The sequence below is a fragment of the Sphaeramia orbicularis genome, chromosome 2 (assembly GCF_902148855.1).
Source record: "Sphaeramia orbicularis chromosome 2, fSphaOr1.1, whole genome shotgun sequence".
NCBI classification, from domain to species: domain Eukaryota; kingdom Metazoa; phylum Chordata; class Actinopteri; order Kurtiformes; family Apogonidae; genus Sphaeramia; species Sphaeramia orbicularis.
In genome coordinates this window covers 8,899,881-8,920,432 of record NC_043958.1, presented here as the reverse complement: position 1 = coordinate 8,920,432, position 20,552 = coordinate 8,899,881, and the positions used below count along the sequence as shown (strand labels likewise).

General features: G+C 36.8%; 1 protein-coding gene across 4 annotated transcripts in view; it reads right to left on the bottom strand.

Annotated features, from left to right (window-relative positions):
* The window catches only part of LOC115435437 (FERM and PDZ domain-containing protein 4-like), a 96,948-nt gene that overhangs the window by 28,019 nt on the left and 48,377 nt on the right, over positions 1-20,552 (bottom strand). For 3 of the 4 annotated variants that reach the window (XM_030157854.1, XM_030157878.1, XM_030157870.1), the window contains exons 2-3: positions 8,702-8,824; positions 725-876 (exon numbers count right to left, since the gene is read on the bottom strand). In XM_030157854.1, coding sequence (XP_030013714.1) covers positions 725-876; positions 8,702-8,824 — 275 coding nt within the window. Of the gene's footprint in view, positions 1-724; positions 877-8,701; positions 8,825-11,402; positions 11,893-20,552 lie in introns of those variants that run through there. The other variant, XM_030157862.1, reaches the window with a different exon arrangement.

The following is a 20,552-nucleotide window of genomic DNA, read 5'->3' as shown; positions in this document are numbered from 1 at the left end:
TAATTCTACATTGTGATAAATATGATCACAATATGTTTTAATTTCATCTTGGGAAATTGTACATGCTGTTGGTGTGACATGTCCCAATATTTCTGTTAGCATCGTGAATCTTTCAATGTGTAATATTTAGTGATGTGGGTTGGGAAAGTTCCAGATTGTAAATACTTCTCAGTGTCTCAGCTGTTTAGGAGACTGTCCCTTAACAGTCATTACAAAACAGAGAAAAAGACAGAAAAAGATATAAACAGCTCATTTTATGGAAAAGAAAACCCAACAATTCACATTTGGGAGTGATTATGCACTAATATAAAAATAATTTTGGATACTTTGGTCGATATCTACAATTATATCCTGCCAAATCCATGCAAATCTTACACACTACACCTTTAAAAATCAGAAAATATAATGTATATTATGCTAAAAACAGTAACTCATGAGTTATTTTTAACAATGAAATCTATTTGTTATGACTTGTGTATGAAAATGTTCAGCTCTGGTATGATACCTTAACATTTTCCATCTGACAACACTTCTTTGTGATTTAATACATGTCAATATGCAGTTGGTCGTTTTCGTAAACAGTAAAATACAAGGATCTCCAAGTCCTGGGAGGTACCAGATCCCATAGACCTGCAGACCTGAATCCATACGGCTAAGAATAAAAAAAAAAAACTGAGTAAATGCATCCAGAAAACCTTAGGTCTAAACATGTTGACATACTTACCAGGTGTGACCGAGCGGACTACCACTGGTTTCTCACTGCCCGCCACAAAGCCGAACCCCAGGACAGGGTCTCGTCTCATCTCCACCAGTCGAGGGGCAGGGGGAACCCCATCCAGGTGGACCTCCTCCAGGGAGCTGCTCTGGGACACTTGGCTAAAAAATGATAGAGAAGAGGGTCACGGTGAGAAACAGAATTTCAGCCAAATTGTCTATTAGCAAAAGCAGTAAAAGCAGCACAGATGTCATCTGATTTTGCTGACCTACTTAGGCAGAGTGACTTAAAATGAGTCAGCAGATAGTTTTACTTTTAAAGGACATGGACACGGTGACTATCAGAGGGATCCAACCTGTCCAGCTGGTTATAGAAACATCCCCTTAATGATTAAACACACATTAAAATTCAATCAATGTGTTCTATCCTGCAGTACAACTCTGTTTCAACTCAGACAGATAACATTAAATTTGGCGTGAATGAGTCTGCAGATCACTTATTCATAAATCAGCACTCTGGCTCAGGTTTGGGTCATTAGCACAAAATGTTACAGAGCATCCAGGTCCTTCATTCGTAAAAGGCTTTGATTTTGCAATCAGGAACCTATTTGCTCCTTACATCGACATAAAAGTCTGCACACTAATCCAAATAAAAGTCTGCTGATTATTTTTAATGTGAGGCCAACTTGTACTAACAGGCAATCCTTATCTTTTACAAGCTTCTTTAGATTATTATTGTTCTTGTTTCCCTGATACAACCACAGAGGTATATAATCTAATTAGTCAGTCATCCTTTTAATGTTTACCTGATGTATTCTCTGAGGAAGGCGGAGGGGAAGCCAGGACTTTATGGATGTATTTATTTTCATGCAATTCATTTCAACTTGACTCAAGGTTAACACTGGTGAAAATTCATCTTTGCCTTATTGCATATGACTCTGGATAAGAGCGCCACTAAAATATAAATGTACCGTATTAAATTTAACCTTTTTCAATCTCTGATGTCTGTCTCGACCGGGACACTGAGAATGCAGAGTGCCTGTTAATTAAGAGGTGATATCGAGCTTCAGTGGGTTTAACTCATTCTCTCTCTCTGTCTCCTTGCTGGCTTTGTTGCGGCTTTAAAAGCTCCCTTGGCAGCCGTTGCTTCTTCCATGCACAATAAGTCCAGTACAGAGTGTCTATTGTTAACTGGCTGACATCCACTCTGTCACTACTGTTAGGCAAAGAATGGGAACTTTCTGCCTCCTAATAACCCTCATAGTTGCAGATGTTTTATTTGCTTTTAAATGCTGCTAAAATGGTGTCATTTCGGAATAACTGCATCTCCCCTCGTTGTCCTGTCGTTAGACGACCTCGGAGGCCAGTGCGTATTCCAGCCATATGTGGTAATGGAGCACGGCCAAAGCATCCACATTGCAACTCATTGCAGCTACCAATCCGGATCAATCTCCTCTCCACCTCCAACCTTCTTTTCCTCTCTGTTTCTCATTATCACACAGCTCTACATTGTACATACGGCGCTGAAATCTCAAAGTAAATCTGTCTGTAATGAAGTATGTTCCAATCCACGATCATCTTCCCCCGTCAGGGTCGGTGGGGTTTAATCTCACAGGAGGGGGAAAGCGAGGTGTCAGGGGGTCAGGCGAAAGCTGAATGTGAAAGGTCGGATCCTAGTGTTTCCCCTGGACGTGGTAGAATACGAAAAGTGTACGCTGATAAATACTGCTGGCATCTAAATGAGAAACGGACTCCTTTTTATTCTATCTATTCAACACACATCTATACCAATATAGAAACACTGAATCACAATTACTCAGTGCACTATAACAGTGCACAATGTATTTTTTGGGATTTTGTCCTTCAGAACATATTGCAAAACACCCCGTCTGTCTGCATCTATAAATAAAGATCAGCAGAACATTTTGTCTTGGAAGTTTTTTTTTTTTTCAATCTTGATGTTCATCAAAAATTACCTCGATGTGCATCCAGATTTGGATTTGTGGAAGTTTTTGAAACTGAGATAGGGCACTTTTGGACATTCTTATCATTTCCTCAAAAATTTAAAGCAGCTATTGCTGTGATAGAACATCACATATATTTTCCATTACTGTATCTATCAATACGATCAGGTCCTTGCTGATTTTTATTGTCAATGAATTGTTTTGCTTGAGAGTTTTAGTGGAATTATTCAATATGTTGCATGTGATCTAAGGGGGTGAGGTCTTCAATCTAGGGCTCTTTTATTAAATGTAATTTTTCTTCTACTTTGGTATATGTTTATTTTAAGGAATTCCACTTGGCTTGGACATAAAATTCACATATTGCCTTGGGGAAAAAATGAAACTGAAGTCTGAGGTGATGAGGTAAGGTGATTCAGATACACGGCAACAGAAATGAACTGGATAAATGGACATGCAATACTTAAAAAGTAGACCTAAATCGATCCCCCTCCTCTGTCGTTCTAAATCCTAGTCATATTCAGCCACTGAGGCTTATATTCAACATGAAGAAAATTATTTATAATGGACCAATATGACTCCAAAATCCCCCCAAAAACCTAGAGCTCCATTAGGCAGCTTTGTTTGGCAGAAAATGTAGAGAGAGCTGCTTGCAAAAACTCTGCAAGTGAATTATGTATCCAGCAATAACAGCCAGTAGTTTTGCCAGTGCTGGTCCATGGATTATTGGCAGTGAGTCATTAGTATTTTATCGTGGTCTGAAAAACAGTGGCTACCTAGTTTTGCTTATATAAACCCAAGATACACCCAAATGAGATTTATTACCATTCTGGCTCTGTGAACTATTAAAGGCTGTGCTGAGCAGGCCTACCAATGAAATCAACTTTGTCTGAAGTACAATTTCACTACAATAACATACAACCAGTTAAATCCATCTTAACCCACAAAGACCCAGTGTGACTTTTGTGGCAGTTCCCAAATGATTTTTTCTCTCTATTTAACCTTTCCTAGGTGATTTATCACCACTTACTATTATATTATCCTCTGCATTTTGCATTTTTTTCTGTGAAAACCACCTATTTTCCTAGATTTAATTTACTGATCATGTAGATGTCCATCAAAGCTCAGAGTAAATTTAAAGGTTATTGTATCAAAACAGAAAAAACTGAAGAAAAAGTCACTTGTTCAGTAAAATCTATCACTAACTGAACATAAATCAAGTGTCTCCATCTACTGTCACTGATCAAACTCCATGGGTTTCACTGGAGAATCAATGTTGTAGAAGATAACAGTGTTTCCACGTTCACTACGGAGCCTCTGAATTTCCAAACGGGTTGTATCTGATGACCATGAAAAGAAGACGAACTGCATTTTACCTCACAAATCTACATGTATTGATAGGATTAATGGATGAACAGTAATTAACCCTTAAAGACCCAAAGGTCCACTGTTGACCAAAAGCATCTTCTGATCTAAACTGTTGATCTATTAATCCTATCAATACATGTATAATTGGTGTAAAATCACCTTTTCATGGTTATTAGATATGACCCATTTGGACGTTCAGAGGCGCCGTAGTTACCATGGAAACACTGTTGTCTTCTACATTAATACACCAGTAAAACCCATGGAGCTGGATCAGTGACAGTGAATGGACACATTGGGTTTATGTTCAGTTAATGATATATTGTACTTTTAAGTCACTTTTTCTTCATTTTTTTCTGTTTTGATATAATAACCTTTGACTTTACTCTGAGCTTTTATGAACATCTACATGATCAGTGAATTAAACATAGGAAAATAGATGATTTACGCTGGGAAAAAACGCAAAATTCAGAGGATAGTACTATAATATATGGTGATAAATCACTTAAGAAAGTTTAAATAGAGAGAAAAATTCATTTGGGAACTGACACAAAAGTCACACTGGGTCCTTATGGGTTAAACTGTTTAGATCAGCAGATGCTTTTGGTGGATGTTTGGGTCTTTATGGGTTAAACTAAAAAAAAAAAAAAAACATGTTAGTGTAAACAAGCTTTTCAGTTTTTATTTCAGTCATTTTAAAGATATACCACAAACATATAAAACTACAACACAGCTTAACTGCTCATATATCCACTCCCTCTCTTTCCCCTTCTCCTTTTTTTTGCTTTTGTCTCCTAGAAATCCAATTTTAATACTCATTCTGGGAACAAAGCCACATGGGGAGAGTTATTCTTCCTGTCACATTTACCTCCTCCATCACTGCGAGAGGAAGGAAGAGAAAGTGAAATAGGAAACGAAAGGAGAAGAGAAGGGGAAAGGGAAGCACAACAACAGCAAATAAATATGAAAAAAACTACAAGGACAAAGGGAGGATGAAAAAGAAAACAGAGGAAAGACCCTTGTGGTGAGATGTCATTCAGTGGGGAATAGTTGAAATTTGTGAGGTTAAAAAGTTGCCAGATTACGTCAAAGCAACCTGCAGCTCCCTCCTGACAGAAATATTGATGTTCAACAGAAATATAGCTACACTTCAAAGCCTTTTGAGGACTTGGGTAACTTTGTGTATTTGTCTAGTGACACCCACCAAATCAGCATTCAGAAAGCAGTGGGTGACCAAGTACGAGGGAATAGGTGTCAAAGGGGTGGAGTGGAGGAAAGACCATGTGGACAAAGAGAGAAAGGTTGAAGAGAAGAATATGGCGAGGACAACTGAAAGCCATAAGAGGGGAATAAAAGAGAGAAAATAGATAAGAATAAGCAAGAAGTGACGTATGTGTTCATCATCATTATTATCATTCTTTACTAGTGCAAATAATAAATAATAACTTTGACCCTAACATTGTGGTTTGGAGGTTCTTATTACCACTACCCTTTAATGCAAACTATTCTGTGGTGTTTTTGACCATCCTATTGAGGGTGTAATGTCACAGTGATGAACCTTGTTTTCAATTTCACCTCGTATATATCCTATCTATATTACAAAAGCCAAGTGGCTTCTGTGTGCATGTGTTTGTGTGTGTGTCCAGGAATTCACACAAAATTCGGAAAGAGCTGACTGCTGCAGTTTGGCATATTAAAGTATTTTGGGTCGAGGAAGAGACTGGTGAAAATGGCAAGTTGATTAGACCAATATTATGGGAGATATTAGTAATTTTGGAATACAATAGCCTTACAATCACATTACTTTGGCAGTGACTGCTGGACAAATGCAGTACAACATGCAAGAATACACAACAGCGTAAAAACTACCACATCTAGAACCCATGGATCCTCACGGGTCAGTGCGCTAGTATTACCTGTATATAGCCATTATATATTATACATATTTCTTCCATTTATATTATAGCATTGGCCTTTTGTATATTTTAATGTTTCTTTTAGTTTTGTATGCTGTCGATATTTTTTAGTTGTGTGATATTTTCATACAGTCTTTTTGCACTTGAAGTGTTTGCTGCTTAACAGAAACAGAGCTGCTAAAACTGATTTTCATTGTTCCTGTAACAGCAACAATAAAGTCCTATTCTGGAGAATTATAATAAAATGCAAAGCCAAGAGAGAATATACAGGTAAAGTATGAGTCTTAGATAAAGAACAGGGTTTGGCTGGACTTTAGTACATTCGTCTGACAGCTTTACTTACTTTTCCAATTACACATTTCCATCCAGTGCAAACTAAGCAAATATGTTGATTTTGGATGTTTGTGAAACATTAAGTGTTCCTTTATGAGATCAGCAAATTCTCCTCTTTCTAAAGCTGAGTCAACTCTTTAAAAACCCTCTTGAATTAGGTAGAAATTACATTGTCATAAAGCTGCAAAGAACCCTGATTATGGGAAGCTGATGTGGGTCGCACAAGCATCGATGCTACAAACATACACTATATAGACAAAAGTATTGGGACATGTTGAATTCAGGTATTTCTTTTCCAACAGGGGTCTGGGATAAAAAAAAAACAATAATGGCAAATGGGAAAATTTTGATTTTATATTGTGATACACATCATTGCATTGGTTAGTCTTGTTTAAATTGCTATATTTGCTGACAAAATGCCTCAGAGATGTTTTTTACTTAATTTCTCTCAACATTGATATTGTTTTTGTTTTTTTTTTTAATCCATGGCTATGTTTTTAAATGTTTTACCTCTACATTGCTAAAAATATTTTTAATGCTCTGACTAAACAAAATAATTTTCTACCACAACTAACCATCTACTTTCACCCCTTAAACTTTAAGGAAATGTTGATGTTTATAAACTACATGAACATAAATATTGGGACACATCATGGCTACAGCTTTAAGATGTCCTCTTCATGCTCATTTGAGATAAAAACATCAATATTAACAATCAACATGATATTTATCCCATTGATATTTGTCATTATTGTTTTGTAGCCCAGACCCCTGTTAGAAAAGAAACACCTGAATTCAACGTATCCCAATACTTTTGTCCACATGGTGTATGATAATCGTAGAATCTGATGCACTGCTGTAGATTGAATTACTCCACATATACCCATCATGCAGCAGTCCAACTTCAAGATGTGACGTGAAGCAATTCTTGCTGCATGACAAATTCACCCAAACAAAAGGACTTGCTTCCACAGGCAGAATACAAATGAACTAAAGAATGGCTACTTTCTGTATCAGAAGAGGGGAAGTGGAGGATGAAAAACACAGTATCCCCATAAAACTGCCTCCTCAGATTACATTTTATCACTGTGAGACAGTAAAAGCCACTATGCTCAGATCAGACCAATAACTGCTTCTGACTCATTCTGCGGTGCGAGCATCTACTCGGTTTCTGCCACTTTGCTTCCTTTTCAACAATATTCTTGCATGTTCTTTATGATGAGCAGTGTGGTGTGTCACGATAACACAATGTGGAGCATTAGAAAGTCCTGAAAACTACTGCATATACCTTAACGAAAATAATGTATATCCTCAATAAGAAGCTATTTGTATGTAAGAGAGAAATGGAAGGAAATTCAGATGAAAACTGTAAAAGATAATTGGAAAATTGTGTAAAATCCCTAACTTGCACATAAATGGATGTCCTGGAAAAACTGATGGTATGGAAATTTGTCAAATATTAGAAAAAATACTTGCAAATGAGATCCCTATGAGTTATAAAGTCCTTGTGTAATGAGAAGCAGCAGTTATCTTGTCAAAATATTGTCAAAATATTGCTAAAAGCACCTAAAAAAGCTATAACAAAGAACTGAAAGAGACTGATGGGAAGGGAGATATCTTACAAAATGGAAAACTGACATGGAACACAACTGGAGGAAAACTGGAATAAACATTGACAATTTACAAACTAAAACTGGAAATGTGAATGGATCAATTTAAGAAAAACACATGGAATGAATGAAAGACAAATGTTTCTACCAAGCGCTGTTTGTTCTGTCTTGCATATGAAAATATTAGGTTAAAAATGGAAAAATCCCATTTAAAATCATTTTAAAAGTGGTCATAAAACATTTCTTTCCCTTTTCACAATTATGATATAGTTAGATATCTTTCTACTGAAATTGGTTAGAATTGAACGTTAAAGTACATTTAGCCTATTTTATTAAGTTAATGCGATTTATTTTTTTTACACAGTATGAATTCCCTCCTGTCTCATTTTTTACAGCAGAGAGTTGTGGCCAAAACTTTTAGCAGTGACACAAATTTTTTGTCAGCTTTGCTGCTTCAGTGTTTTTTCTTCACATATGCATGATATGAGTTTGAAAATCTTTTATCGGCAAATAAATCACACATACATATATAAGTTTCTGACACTGCCAAAACATTTGGCCAAAAAATAAGAAGAAAGACTAAAAATGACATTACAACTGACAAAGACTAAACTAAAACTATGTATTTTTGAAAAAACCAAATGCAACTAGCTAACAAAATGATTTAAAATTACACTTAAATTGAAAACACAAAATAAAAATACTAGTATGACTCTTATAGTCTTGGTTCAGACTGTAAAGTGTTAAATGTATCAGGGACTTCCAAATGTTTAAGTTTGTGCAGGTTTTGGACTGTACATACTTGGTGAGGTAGTCCTGTCCCTCCCTGGAGCTGTTCATGCTGTCCCAGCTGTAGGGAGGTCCCTGCAGGCCCCCCCAGGACCCTGGACCAGGGGGCGGCCAGCCCGACGCTTTGTTCTTATGGCTGAAACAGAGAGGATGACAAACTCAGCTGCTGATTGTAACATTAAAAATCAGGTGACAAAAAAGTCCTTGTTTCTGCAGTCAAACTGATATCTCAAGCCGAGGTTGAGTAAACAGTGCATTTTTTTACAGCTTTAAATGAAAAGCAGCAGTTCCAGGACAGGGAGATGGAAAAGAGTGGAATGGAAAGAGACTGAGATCATAGCTAATACATAAACATCAGTTCCTTTTCTCTAGAGCTGTATAATTTAAGAGGGGAATCAAAGGTGAATTTATAAATGGCTTTTTCTCTCATTGGATAAAGATATTCAGATCCCTCTTAGTCCAATTAATAAGCCCTCTTGTCTGTCAGTGAGTGTCCCGCAGTGTGAAACGGCACTGCTTAGTGCAATCAACCGTAGTCAAATAACGGCTCGCCCGCTCCGTTGCAGAGGTGATCAATGGCTGCATGTATATGGCAGCCCAGCACTAGTGGCTCTATAAAATCGCATTTGGTGAAGCACTGATGTGACAGCTGATTTGCTTATTGCAGATTATGCTAACAATGTTATGGAGGATTTCATTAGAGTAGGAGCGCAGAAAGAGACAGAAAGGAAGAGGAAAAGACTAGTGGCTCCAGTGTGGAAAAGAAAAGTTCACCCTGCTGCTCCCACCTCCATCCAGCGTAACTCGAAAGAAAGTTACAAAATTCCCCAGTACTGTTCTGTACGCAGTAGTAATAAATCATACACAGGTCATAAAATGCCATAATCTTCCACTGGAATAATCACAAATGCAGTAAAAGATCATTAAGCTGGGGAAATGCCACTGAATTTCCTACATATTCCTCATGTGTTTGATTTATTTTGGAGAATACGTCCTCTCACATCAATAAACCATAAAGACAGGTTTATTGTCCTGCTCTCAAATCTGTCACTGCCAGCTGATGTACAGCTACAGTACAGATGTAGAGTATTTCAGTGCCAAAATTCAGATTATTATTCGATCACAAAGCACGTGTAACTACTGCTTTTACTATTGCTGCGGTCATATCTGTGTACCCATTCGGATTCAGGTTCAGATTTCATTTTACTCACTCATTTCAGTGTGTAACCTAACTGTCCATTTCCTGCTCATTTCTCCACAACATCATCATTTAAGAATAGTCTGTCACCTACTTTTTTAATATTTCACAAATAATTCAACAATGCATGCTCAGATTAAAACATCAGTTTACGAAAAATATGCTATTCAATTTCTACTGCCATATTATTTATTTATTTATTTATATATTTTCTTGGATTCAATAACAATAATGGCTTTACCACATAAACAGAAATATACATCATCTTTAATGTATTACACATTCATGAGTGAATTTTTATCTATTGTTTTTTTTTTTTTTGTCTTGCAAAGCTCTTTTTCTTGGATGTTATAAAATCCCACTCATTTTTGTTTGCCTTACGTATGAAAAGCTTTGGAAATGATCATTAGACCTGTAATTTTTCTGTCAACTGATTTTAATAGCGGTTTATAAGTGGTTAAATAACTGCATTCAGTAAATCGTGCATAAAAACAAAATTTCCAAGAGACACCTTTATCATGTGCATCAGCTGGATAACACTACAGCAAGACAATATAACGAGAAGACAATTTTGTGATAGGCAGAAGACGGCCAATTTGGAACATTATGAAAATGGGGAACACTGACAGTCACAGCTAAGAATCAGTAAAAGGTTTTCATTACAACATCTGGAAGAAAATGGAGTCTGAATTCATTTAGATCCACAAAGAAAGAGGCAGAATACGCATTTTGTATGGATCTTAATATCAACAGTTCGAAGTGCGTGTCTATTTTTGGTTTGTACGCGACTCATAGCATTAAGTCAATTCAGTCTTTAAATTTAATGCAACTTTATAATGTTCTTAAATCCACCTTGCTTTTAAGTTTTATCCGATACCTCTTTCATTCAATCCCCAGATTTTTATGGGCATCATTTGTTAAATTTGCAATGCAGTACGGAAAATCTGTCTGTTTTTCATATCAAGACAAAAACCTTGCTTTCGGTATCATAACCAAAACCCCAAAAATCAGTCCAAATCTACTCGCTTTTTGTTCATGGAGATTCCTATTTTTTTTGTATGAAGCCCCCCACCAAAAAAAAAAAAAAAAAAAAACAAGTCACATGATCTATTCTCAATCAAAACCAAAAATGAGGTGATTCTTCCTTTACAAATTTCTCAGAGCAGATAGTCAGAGAGTGACCGATCAGAGTATCTTTGAATACTGTATGAACTGGAGCTGAAGAAACAAAATAGTGTAAATCCATTATCTGTTTTAAATCATAAACAAATAGACCATGTGATTTCCATTTATTGTAACCAACCAAAATACAACAAAAGGCATCTCTAAAAGCCAAAAACAAGGAGATTTGGATTTTTTTTTTTAACTGCACCACTAAATATGAGGGTTTCTGGTTTTGAAAATAATAATGACATAGTACAAATGTAATATTCAGGCTTCAGTGAGACTAAATGTATATGTACCGAGCATCTAATCTGATCTCATTCCACATCACAAAGAGAGTAAAGGTGCGTACTAGATAAGGACATCATCTCCACAAGAATCCAGCCGACTGAGTCCCATGTTGCGTTGGTGATGAGTTGAATACATCAGTGTGTCATCTCATAGCTTGCAATATGGAAAAAAAAACTAAATCGGTATCATAGTTGCACTCTGATAAAAGGTGTGTAACAGGTTCCAGTATTGTAGCTGCATAGTGGATGAGCCTTAACTTAACAAACTGCATCGATATTATCATCCGATCGAAATCCATCCCATAACTCCAGCAGGAAGGAGTTTAGAGATTCTGTAGCCATTCACAGATTTAAGGCAGGCCCTTGTGTTTCTGCTGATCTTCAGTCATCCGAAAGAAAAACAGATCCACTTCCACTTCAGAATCCCAATCAGAGGCTCATGTAACAAAAATACGCAAGGACCGCGACGGTAATGGCTGTGCAGGTCCCCAGAGTGACAGGCGTTCATCTGTGTTTGTCATTGTGCTGCTGCTGAGAGCCGCTTCGGTCCGAACTGAACTCAACTGCCGTGGCCTCGCCTCCTTTATCCCATAATCCCTCTCATCACAGAGAAAACAAATCCACGCTCTGTGTGCGTGTTTGTGTGTGTGAGAGAGAAAATGAGAGGCAAAGGGAGGGCGTGTGCAGCTGTGCATGTATATGCGGGTATACTTGGTTCTGTCAGTGTGTGCATGTGTGGAATAAGAGGATTTTCAGAGAGCAACAACGTGTATAGAAACCCCTCTCCATCTCAAAGTCTGGGCCTCGCGGCAGGAAACAGGAAAAGGAAACTCTTTCTTAAGGTTCACCTGGTTTGTTTCTCTTAAGGTTCCACTTGTGATTTTGATTTCACAAAAACTCTTCATGTTGTCTGCCAGAAGAAAGTGAGTTAGACTAGATATACTGCTTCATGTTTACAGGTACCCCTCATGCAGTGCTGCAACTTCATCATTCCTCCTTTAACTGAAATAGTTCAGCCTTCCTCATGAAATACTTTGCTCTTTTTCCATTAGAATTTGTATATATTTTGGATCAAATAAAAAAGAAGGTCGACTTCATGCAAAAACACAACATTTGTGCAGTAGGAATGTAACCTTTCACATAACAATAGTATTTCATGCATCATGAAAGTTGAACTGCAAGGCACCAGTTGCTCTATTTGAGATCTTTCTTTACAATGTACCAAGAAAACTAATACATCCATTCAAAACAAGCCAGGGCCTTCTTTGTTCGTTGAGTTACCTTTATGGAAAAGGCCACTGTATTGACTTCAGAAGTGATCAATTAATTTCCACCTTACCACCTTTACCTCTAAGGATTCACGCAACAGATTTAAAGCACATTTTTGGAAAGAGTCAATATTAGTCAGTAAATTGCGATATAAAACTGTGGCCTTAGAAACATAAACACTGCTTCTTCAGGTTTCCACGATGTAACAGAAATATTTTAATCTTAGACTGACAACTATTATCTAAAAGGAAATGTCTGACACCAGGCTAAAAACCAAGGTGTCATCTTGGACAGCTTGAATTTGACCAAATCTGCCTTTTATTATTGGAAAAAATATTCCCTTAGTGGGCACTTTTCTGTCTCAGTCCAACACTGAGACATCACTGCATGCTTTTATGACTATGAAAGAAAAAACAAGCCATTGATCAAATGCAGCTTGTAAAAAATGTAGAAGTAGAGCGTATATTTCACCAGTTGTGTAAGACACAAAAAAAGAGGGTAAAAAGTTGTGAAAAATGTTGTAAGTGCATCCTGGCATCTGTGTGTGTCTCCACTGAGTATCTGTGATCAGATCTCACTTCCTAACTCTATAATCAAATAAACTAATTCATCTAATATCCTACAATGTAGAAAACCAAGCTTTCATTTCCTCCAAGCATTGTGGATGTTGAACAAAAGAAATTCCAATTTAAGATGGAATATTTTTTGCTTGGATATTATACATTCTAGTGATTGAATCTTCAAGTGTTTAATGACGTTTAGGAAGTCTTCTGAAGATCGTACGATAATTTGGTTTCCATGTATGGAGCCACAGGTTGTAAAATACTTTCACAACACTTTTTTCACACACACAGAGGATATTAGCTGAGTAGGTAGGTAGTCTTTCATTGTGTCCCATCACTTCCAGTGTGGTCTGAATATACTCAGAGCACCCTTGATTCATCACGACTTTGCTCTCAGATGACATTTGAGCAGTCCACTTATGACTGATTCATGAAAAAATGTATTGTATATATTAACACCAGGTCTGAACAAAGACACTTAAGCCAGGTATGTACTTCAGGGCTATTGCAGACGACGAAGGCATGACAAAACATGGTGATATATTTTGTCATGGATATAAAATGGTGTTGATTGTATGTTGGACAGTGAGAGCTGTTTGGAAGTTGAAGACACAAAAATACATGTGTTTGCTCTATGATTCATGATAAACTGTGGAGCGCTTTAAATGGGATTTGCCTGTTGGAGCACCTAAACTATCACTATCAACTATCAATATCACTATGCTAATCATCACAGAGGTCCTCTGAATGTTATGGAACCAACAGTTTTCACTAAATAGTTTTTGTTCTCCCAAAGGACATTCAAACAGAACAGATTTGATCCCCTTTGAAGAACGTGACACTGTGACGTGAAAGACTGGAATCTTACTGGAATATTACACAGTGTGAAGCAACAGGAAGTCAGTATGAAATGACAATGATCAACACGAGATGTAAGTTCATGGAGCTAAAAACACTAACCTTAACAGTTTATGCATTCCAAGTCGGCCTGTTTTTCTAAGTCCCGACCTTGTGCTTATTCTTCTCATCACCCTTGATTTTGAAGGTTTTACTCTACATATAAATACCACTTTTACCTGTGTGACAACATGCAACAATGACTTTTTGTTCTGGTACATTTGTAGTACAGTGTGGCTGTTGGTAAAATAATAAGACTGCTGAAACCTTACAATATATCCGTGCCTTTAGTTGCTTGTTGGGTCTGATGTACAAAGCTGCTGAGGTCCAAACCCATGGAAGAATTTGGATGTGTTTATCAGAAAACTCAAGGGTCTAATTTGAGTTGGAGGCAGGGGGTATTGTGGTGGCTCTAACTAAATTCAATATTAAAAATTGATTGTTTTCATCTGTGTACTATCCAACCAAAATACGAATCATGTTTTCGCTGACTTGGAATGAACCGTTGATGTCATGTCCACCATCAGCTCAGACGTCTCCTCTCCTCTATTTCCATTTTGTAGCTTTAACTCATAAAGACCCAGTGCTACTTTTGTGTCAATTCCCAAATATTTTTTTCTCTCTACATTTAACTTTTCTTAAGTGATTTATCATCATTTATTATAATATTATCCTCTCTATTCTGCAGTTTTTCAGTGAAAATCAGGTATTTTCCTATATTTAATTCACTGATCATGTAGATGTTCTTGAAAGCTCAGATTAAAGTTGAGGGTTATTGTATCAGATATAGAGAAAACTGAAGAAAACGTGACTTTTTCAGCTAGATATCAATAACTGAATGTATAAACAAGCGTTGCCATCCACTGCCATTTGTCAAATTCCCTAAGTTTTACTGGTGAATCAATGTCGTAGAAGTTGACAGTGTTTCCATGTTCACTACGGAGCCTCTGAACGTCCAAATGGGTCATATCTGATGACCATGAAAAGATGACAAACTGCATTTTACACCAATTAATTACATGTATTGATAAGATTAGTGGATCAACAGAGGTTAAACAGTTTAGATCAGTAGATGCTTTTGGTGGCCAGTGGCTGTTGGGGTCTTTATGAGTGAAGAAGACATACACAACATTGAACTTCCAATCTGATATTTACCTTCACTCAGACTCACAGTAAGCTGACTAAATTAGAAATCTACTGCTTGTTTACCCCTTGAAAGTTCCCCAGCCGGATTGATTTGCTGTGTCTCATCCCTCAAAGGATGTCATTGCAAATATTGATTCCCTCCTTCTTTATCATGACATTGTTTAAAAACCTAATAACAAGCATTGGATCACGGTGATGCATTGCAAACGCCATGACAGAAACATCATTACAATTTTCTACAGCCCACCTGATTCTATTTCACCGCATGATGACAGATGATGATGCAGTTACTGAAGCAGGCCTGTACTGCTGCTTGTTTTATTTTTTATTTATTTATTTGTGCTGCATCATATCATACGCTGAACCTCCCTATTGCACAAATAACCGAAGCCAGCTGGCATGATGTACCTCCCCGCTCAGCCACCACATGCTCCTGTCAGCAAGAACTCACGGCCCCGGACGCAGATCGAGCTTTGGCTACTCCTCAACAAATGGAGCTTTTTTCTCAGATATTTCAGCTCTGGATTGAATTGTTTCTGTACAAGAAAAGTAATTCATCACAGGGTTCATGTTGGGTTATATCAATAGTGCCATGCACACATGAACCTTGTATGTATGTAATACTCATCAGATTATAATCCCCCTCGTGCTTACATGTATTAAATTTGTTTGATGGGTACGACTGTAGCGGTTGCAACAGAGCCAACGGAAGTAGATTTTTCTGTGCAGTGATAGCTATAGTGTTTTTACAGATCTTGTTTGGATTTTGATTGAAATATGTGGACTTTTTTTTTCAACTTTTGCAGACTTTGCAACCTTCTGTATCTATATTCATGTAATATAAAAGGTCTCCACAGATTAAACAATTTACAAAAAGATTTTTCATATAGCCTTATTCTGATAGGAAGCTAAATGATTGACTGTTGTGAGGAGAAGGGGTGGGATTATACTTCCTCCCACTCCTTTTCAAATATGCGAATGAAGTCATTATATAAGTTTTCATGTCTTCTTGAAATCTGTTTTGTTTCTAAGCACTACAGTAGGATTACTTTGTTTGTTCATATATATATAAAAAAAAAACCTGATCTGAACTTTTCAAGGACCAATGCAATAATTTCCATGACCACTGAGTCTTTAAATACACAAACAGATGTGTATTTTATTCATTTATTGAATTAAAACTAAATAGAAACCCTTTTCAGTGTCTTATTTGTTATTTTCCCTCTGAAATATGAAGATAATAGCTATTTTGTCAGGACTGCAACACCTAACTACAAAATTATACAAAAAACAGCATACTTTTTAGTTAAATACACACTACAAAAAAAGACATTGTTGCATCTATATGTCCACAAACTGAGGTAAAATCCTGAGCTGGACTACATTTTCAACATCTCTCTTCTTGTGTTTTTGTCTAAATCTGACTGGTTTGCTGTCTTGTTTTATGAATTTCATTACAGATGATGTTCAGTGATACAAACTCCGCCCTAACACTACAATATCAGCTTTAAAATGAGATGATTTTTGCATCAAGATAGTGGAATGAGCTAATAATAAAATTCCATGACTTTTGCTTTTTAAATTTTTTTCTATGATTTTACTTACATAACTTTTCCAAGTTTTTCATGACTGTGGGTAAAACATATCTAAAACTAAAACCAGCAGTGAAAACACAAGTTTTGTTTACAAAACTACAAATAAAAAAAACAACTACTAAATACATAAAAAATTGAATACTAGAATAAAATGCTTTGCAACAATATAAAGCTTTACATAAACCATAAACAGTCTATGATGCATTCATTCATTCGATGTTGTTTAACTCCAATAATTGTAATAATTTTATTGTCTTCCACTACTATTTTATGTACTCTGTACTCTGTTTCCTTGTATTCATGTAAAGCACAATGAACTGACTGTGTGTATGAAATGCACTATATAAATAAACTTGCCATACCTATATGTCAAAAGTTTCCTCATAAGAACTGAAAAAGTAACACAAGTAAAAACAAGACTGAAACTAGAACTCCTAAAATCAAAAACCAAACCAAAGGTGAAAGAAAATAACAAGTTTTTCCAAACTAGAAGTCTGCCAAGAAAAAATGCACAAATAAATTTGCACAAATCTTTACCAAAACAGTGATTTTGGCCTGAATTTCTAATAACTAACCTAAAAAGGAGTCATTAGTTCATTTTTGCTTTGACCTCCAATTGACACATATCTTCAGATCAAGCTTTGGATTAGCCGGATTTTAATTTCACCAAGATACTGTATTGAGGCCATTTAAAGGACTGTTTCTGCCATAGGCTTGGCTATTTAATACCGCTGCAAGAGAAATTAATTTAGTTTGACCTTCCTCTTTTGTATAGACCACACATACACAAACACACACACACATACACACACACACACACACAGACGACGCTAACTCTTGTAAACCCCCCTCACGGTTTTTATCCAGACTGACTGAATTTGCACAAAAGGTGAAGAGCTCTCCCAAGATGCTTTAGCCTACATTATGACAATGCTCACAACAGCCAGTAGCATTAACCCCCCCCTCTAGCTTTACTCTGCATGCCAATTCATACCACTTTACACTCTGCAGGATAACTAGGGTAATTTAAGACCAACCACAATTCTATAGTGTATTTTTTTTTCTGTGGCTTTAAAAGTTGGGATGCTGTGCACTGGATACCCCTCTCAGGATACAAGGACGTCTAGTGTAAGTGAAGGGTAAAGGAAGATGAAATATACTGTAGGTATAAAACGTAAATTGAGTTGGGAGTCACTTCAATTCCTCACTTTCACATGTCTGCTGAGACTGCATGACATAGAATAGAGCCATTCTCACTTGAATCTTTACAAAATGACAAAATGATATAAGTGCTTCAGAAAAGAATACTCTACCTGGTATTTGAGCTGTTTTTTTCTGAGGGTAACACAGCTTAGATGTTTCACAAAATACATTTTCTTGCCAGGATTTCACATTATTTTAGGCTCAGTGTCCGATATTCAGTAACATCTAGTGGATAAAATTTCAGTTTGCAATATAATTACGATGGCTCCAAAGAAAGTAGATTTTTAGTGAAGGAAATAATAACTCTGGATATCAACACATTTAGGATTGGAAAATGCTCATGGAAATGTTAAAATGAAAAAAACTCAATTCTGCAGAACTGTTTTGACATTCATGTCAAGCACCTTGAATTGCCTTGTTGCTGAAATGTGCTATACAAATAAACTTGCCTTGCCTCATGTGATATGGTGTTAGCCTTTCTTAAACAAAAAAAAAAAAAAAAAAAGACATAATGTGCACACTGGGAGACAAAAAAGTCTCTCATGCAGCAAATATTTCACTCATATGACTGAGCAGCTGTCTTCCCCAATATTCCCATAAAGCAAATACCCATTGGTGGGAGAAGAAAAGGGAGTGTGGGCTGAGAAAGAGACAAGATTATGCCTTGGTCTTACCCATGAAAAAATAACTTTGTATCTTACATATTTCGTCAAAGTTGAAATCAACACAAACAAATAGTATCATGTAATGTGCTGTCAGTTAAGTATGATGTTAATTTCTTTGGTCACTCATTGTAAGTAAGTAGTTATTAAGTGAGAAAATTATTGCAGCTGTGTGACTTACTTTTTCCATAGAAACTGTCATTTGTAGAATAAGTGACAGAAAGCAGTGTTTTTACATTTAGTAATGTAGCTTAATAATGGATGCCATGGCTATAAAACATACAAAAGAAGAAGTCAAAGCAAAACTGTTGTAGACCCAGTAAAGTCCAACATGGTGGACTTCATGGTGGATCTTCTGTAGATAAACATCTAATTCTAAGATCATGAAAACACCACACTTGACTCTAATAATTTCTTCACTCCTCTCCTAGTCTTACCCACTGGACCTTTTACATGAAAAGTTAAAAGTAAGGTTAGAAACATCTGAAGAGACGATGAAGACATAATGAATACATCTGCAATCTCAGCAGGAGACTCCGTTAAAAAACTGATTCTGGTTAAAATGTTCCACCTAAAATGACAGGTTACATGGTGCATGTGACTACCTAGTAATTATTCGCCTTTCCTCTGTAGTAAGTAAGTTTCATCCTGTTTCAAATCTTATACGATCTGCTCATGCTTAAAATCATATAATGAGGTACTTTTACAAGGATTACACAACTTAATACACCCATAGCTGAATTTACTGGATTTGTGTGCTTGTCAGTAAGATAGGCTTGTCCGATCGGGCATTGATCTGTCACTAGGAATTTCCTAGTTGGCTTTGCTAATGGAGATTCTTCCCTATTACTCTTCCTCAGTATGCTCATTAATGTTCCAGCTTAACACGCTCGTAGCTCCTAGCATGGCAAATGCAGCGATCGCCTGACCTTCCTCCCATCCAATGCACATCCGCTGTCATCTCTCTTTCTATTTCTTGCCCCCCCATCCCCCCCTCGTTCTTCCTCTTACTCAGTCTTTCTCTACGGCTTTGTACCATTCATAAATGAAACATCGGTGTATGTTGTTAAAAGTTGGCCTGGAAGTGCTCCCACTTTACATGGCTTTACTATCTTAAGACAACATGCTTTGGCTCTCAGTGCATTCCACACACACTCAAGCATGTGTGCAGATACACGTACAGTACAAATACACACACAAACTTTCTTTTTATGTCGCTCCTTGAACATTTGGCTCTATTCTGCATGCTTGCTGAACACCATGCAGAGTCAGGATGTGCGCTACAGTGGCATAATGGAATGAAACAAGTGCTGAAAAACAGCAAGAGTTCCACAAAGTTGTTCATTTGCAGCAGAAACTTTGGAAAAAAAAACTTCTAAAGAACATGCCCAAAACAATCATCAATGCAATGAAAATACTTCCCCAGGAATTATCTACTAATTCGCACATGAAAGGAAAGCACCAAACCGCACACTGCAGCTACAGTTTAATGAAGCATTTCAGCAACAGTTACCATTTCAGCTCCAACTAAAAAGAAAGAGTGATTCATTCGCCTTAGTCAATGATTCTGCATAGAAGCAGTGCTAAAGCCTCATGCCTACAGGTAGTGAGAACAAGTCTAGGGCAAAGAAATGCATGTTTATGGTCCATGAGAATACCTGGAGATGGACAACATCTAACAAACCACAGACATGTTTCTCACTTCATTAGATATCAGTCCAACGCTGGAGACTTGGATAGTTCATATTACCTTAAATCTGCTTTTGCAAATGTAGGATTGAGGCCCAAAATGGGTCATGGAGCTGTTTTTATTGGATTGTCATTTAGTACAGTTAAATATATGTGTTTTCTTGAATAGCATTCCAACTATACTCATG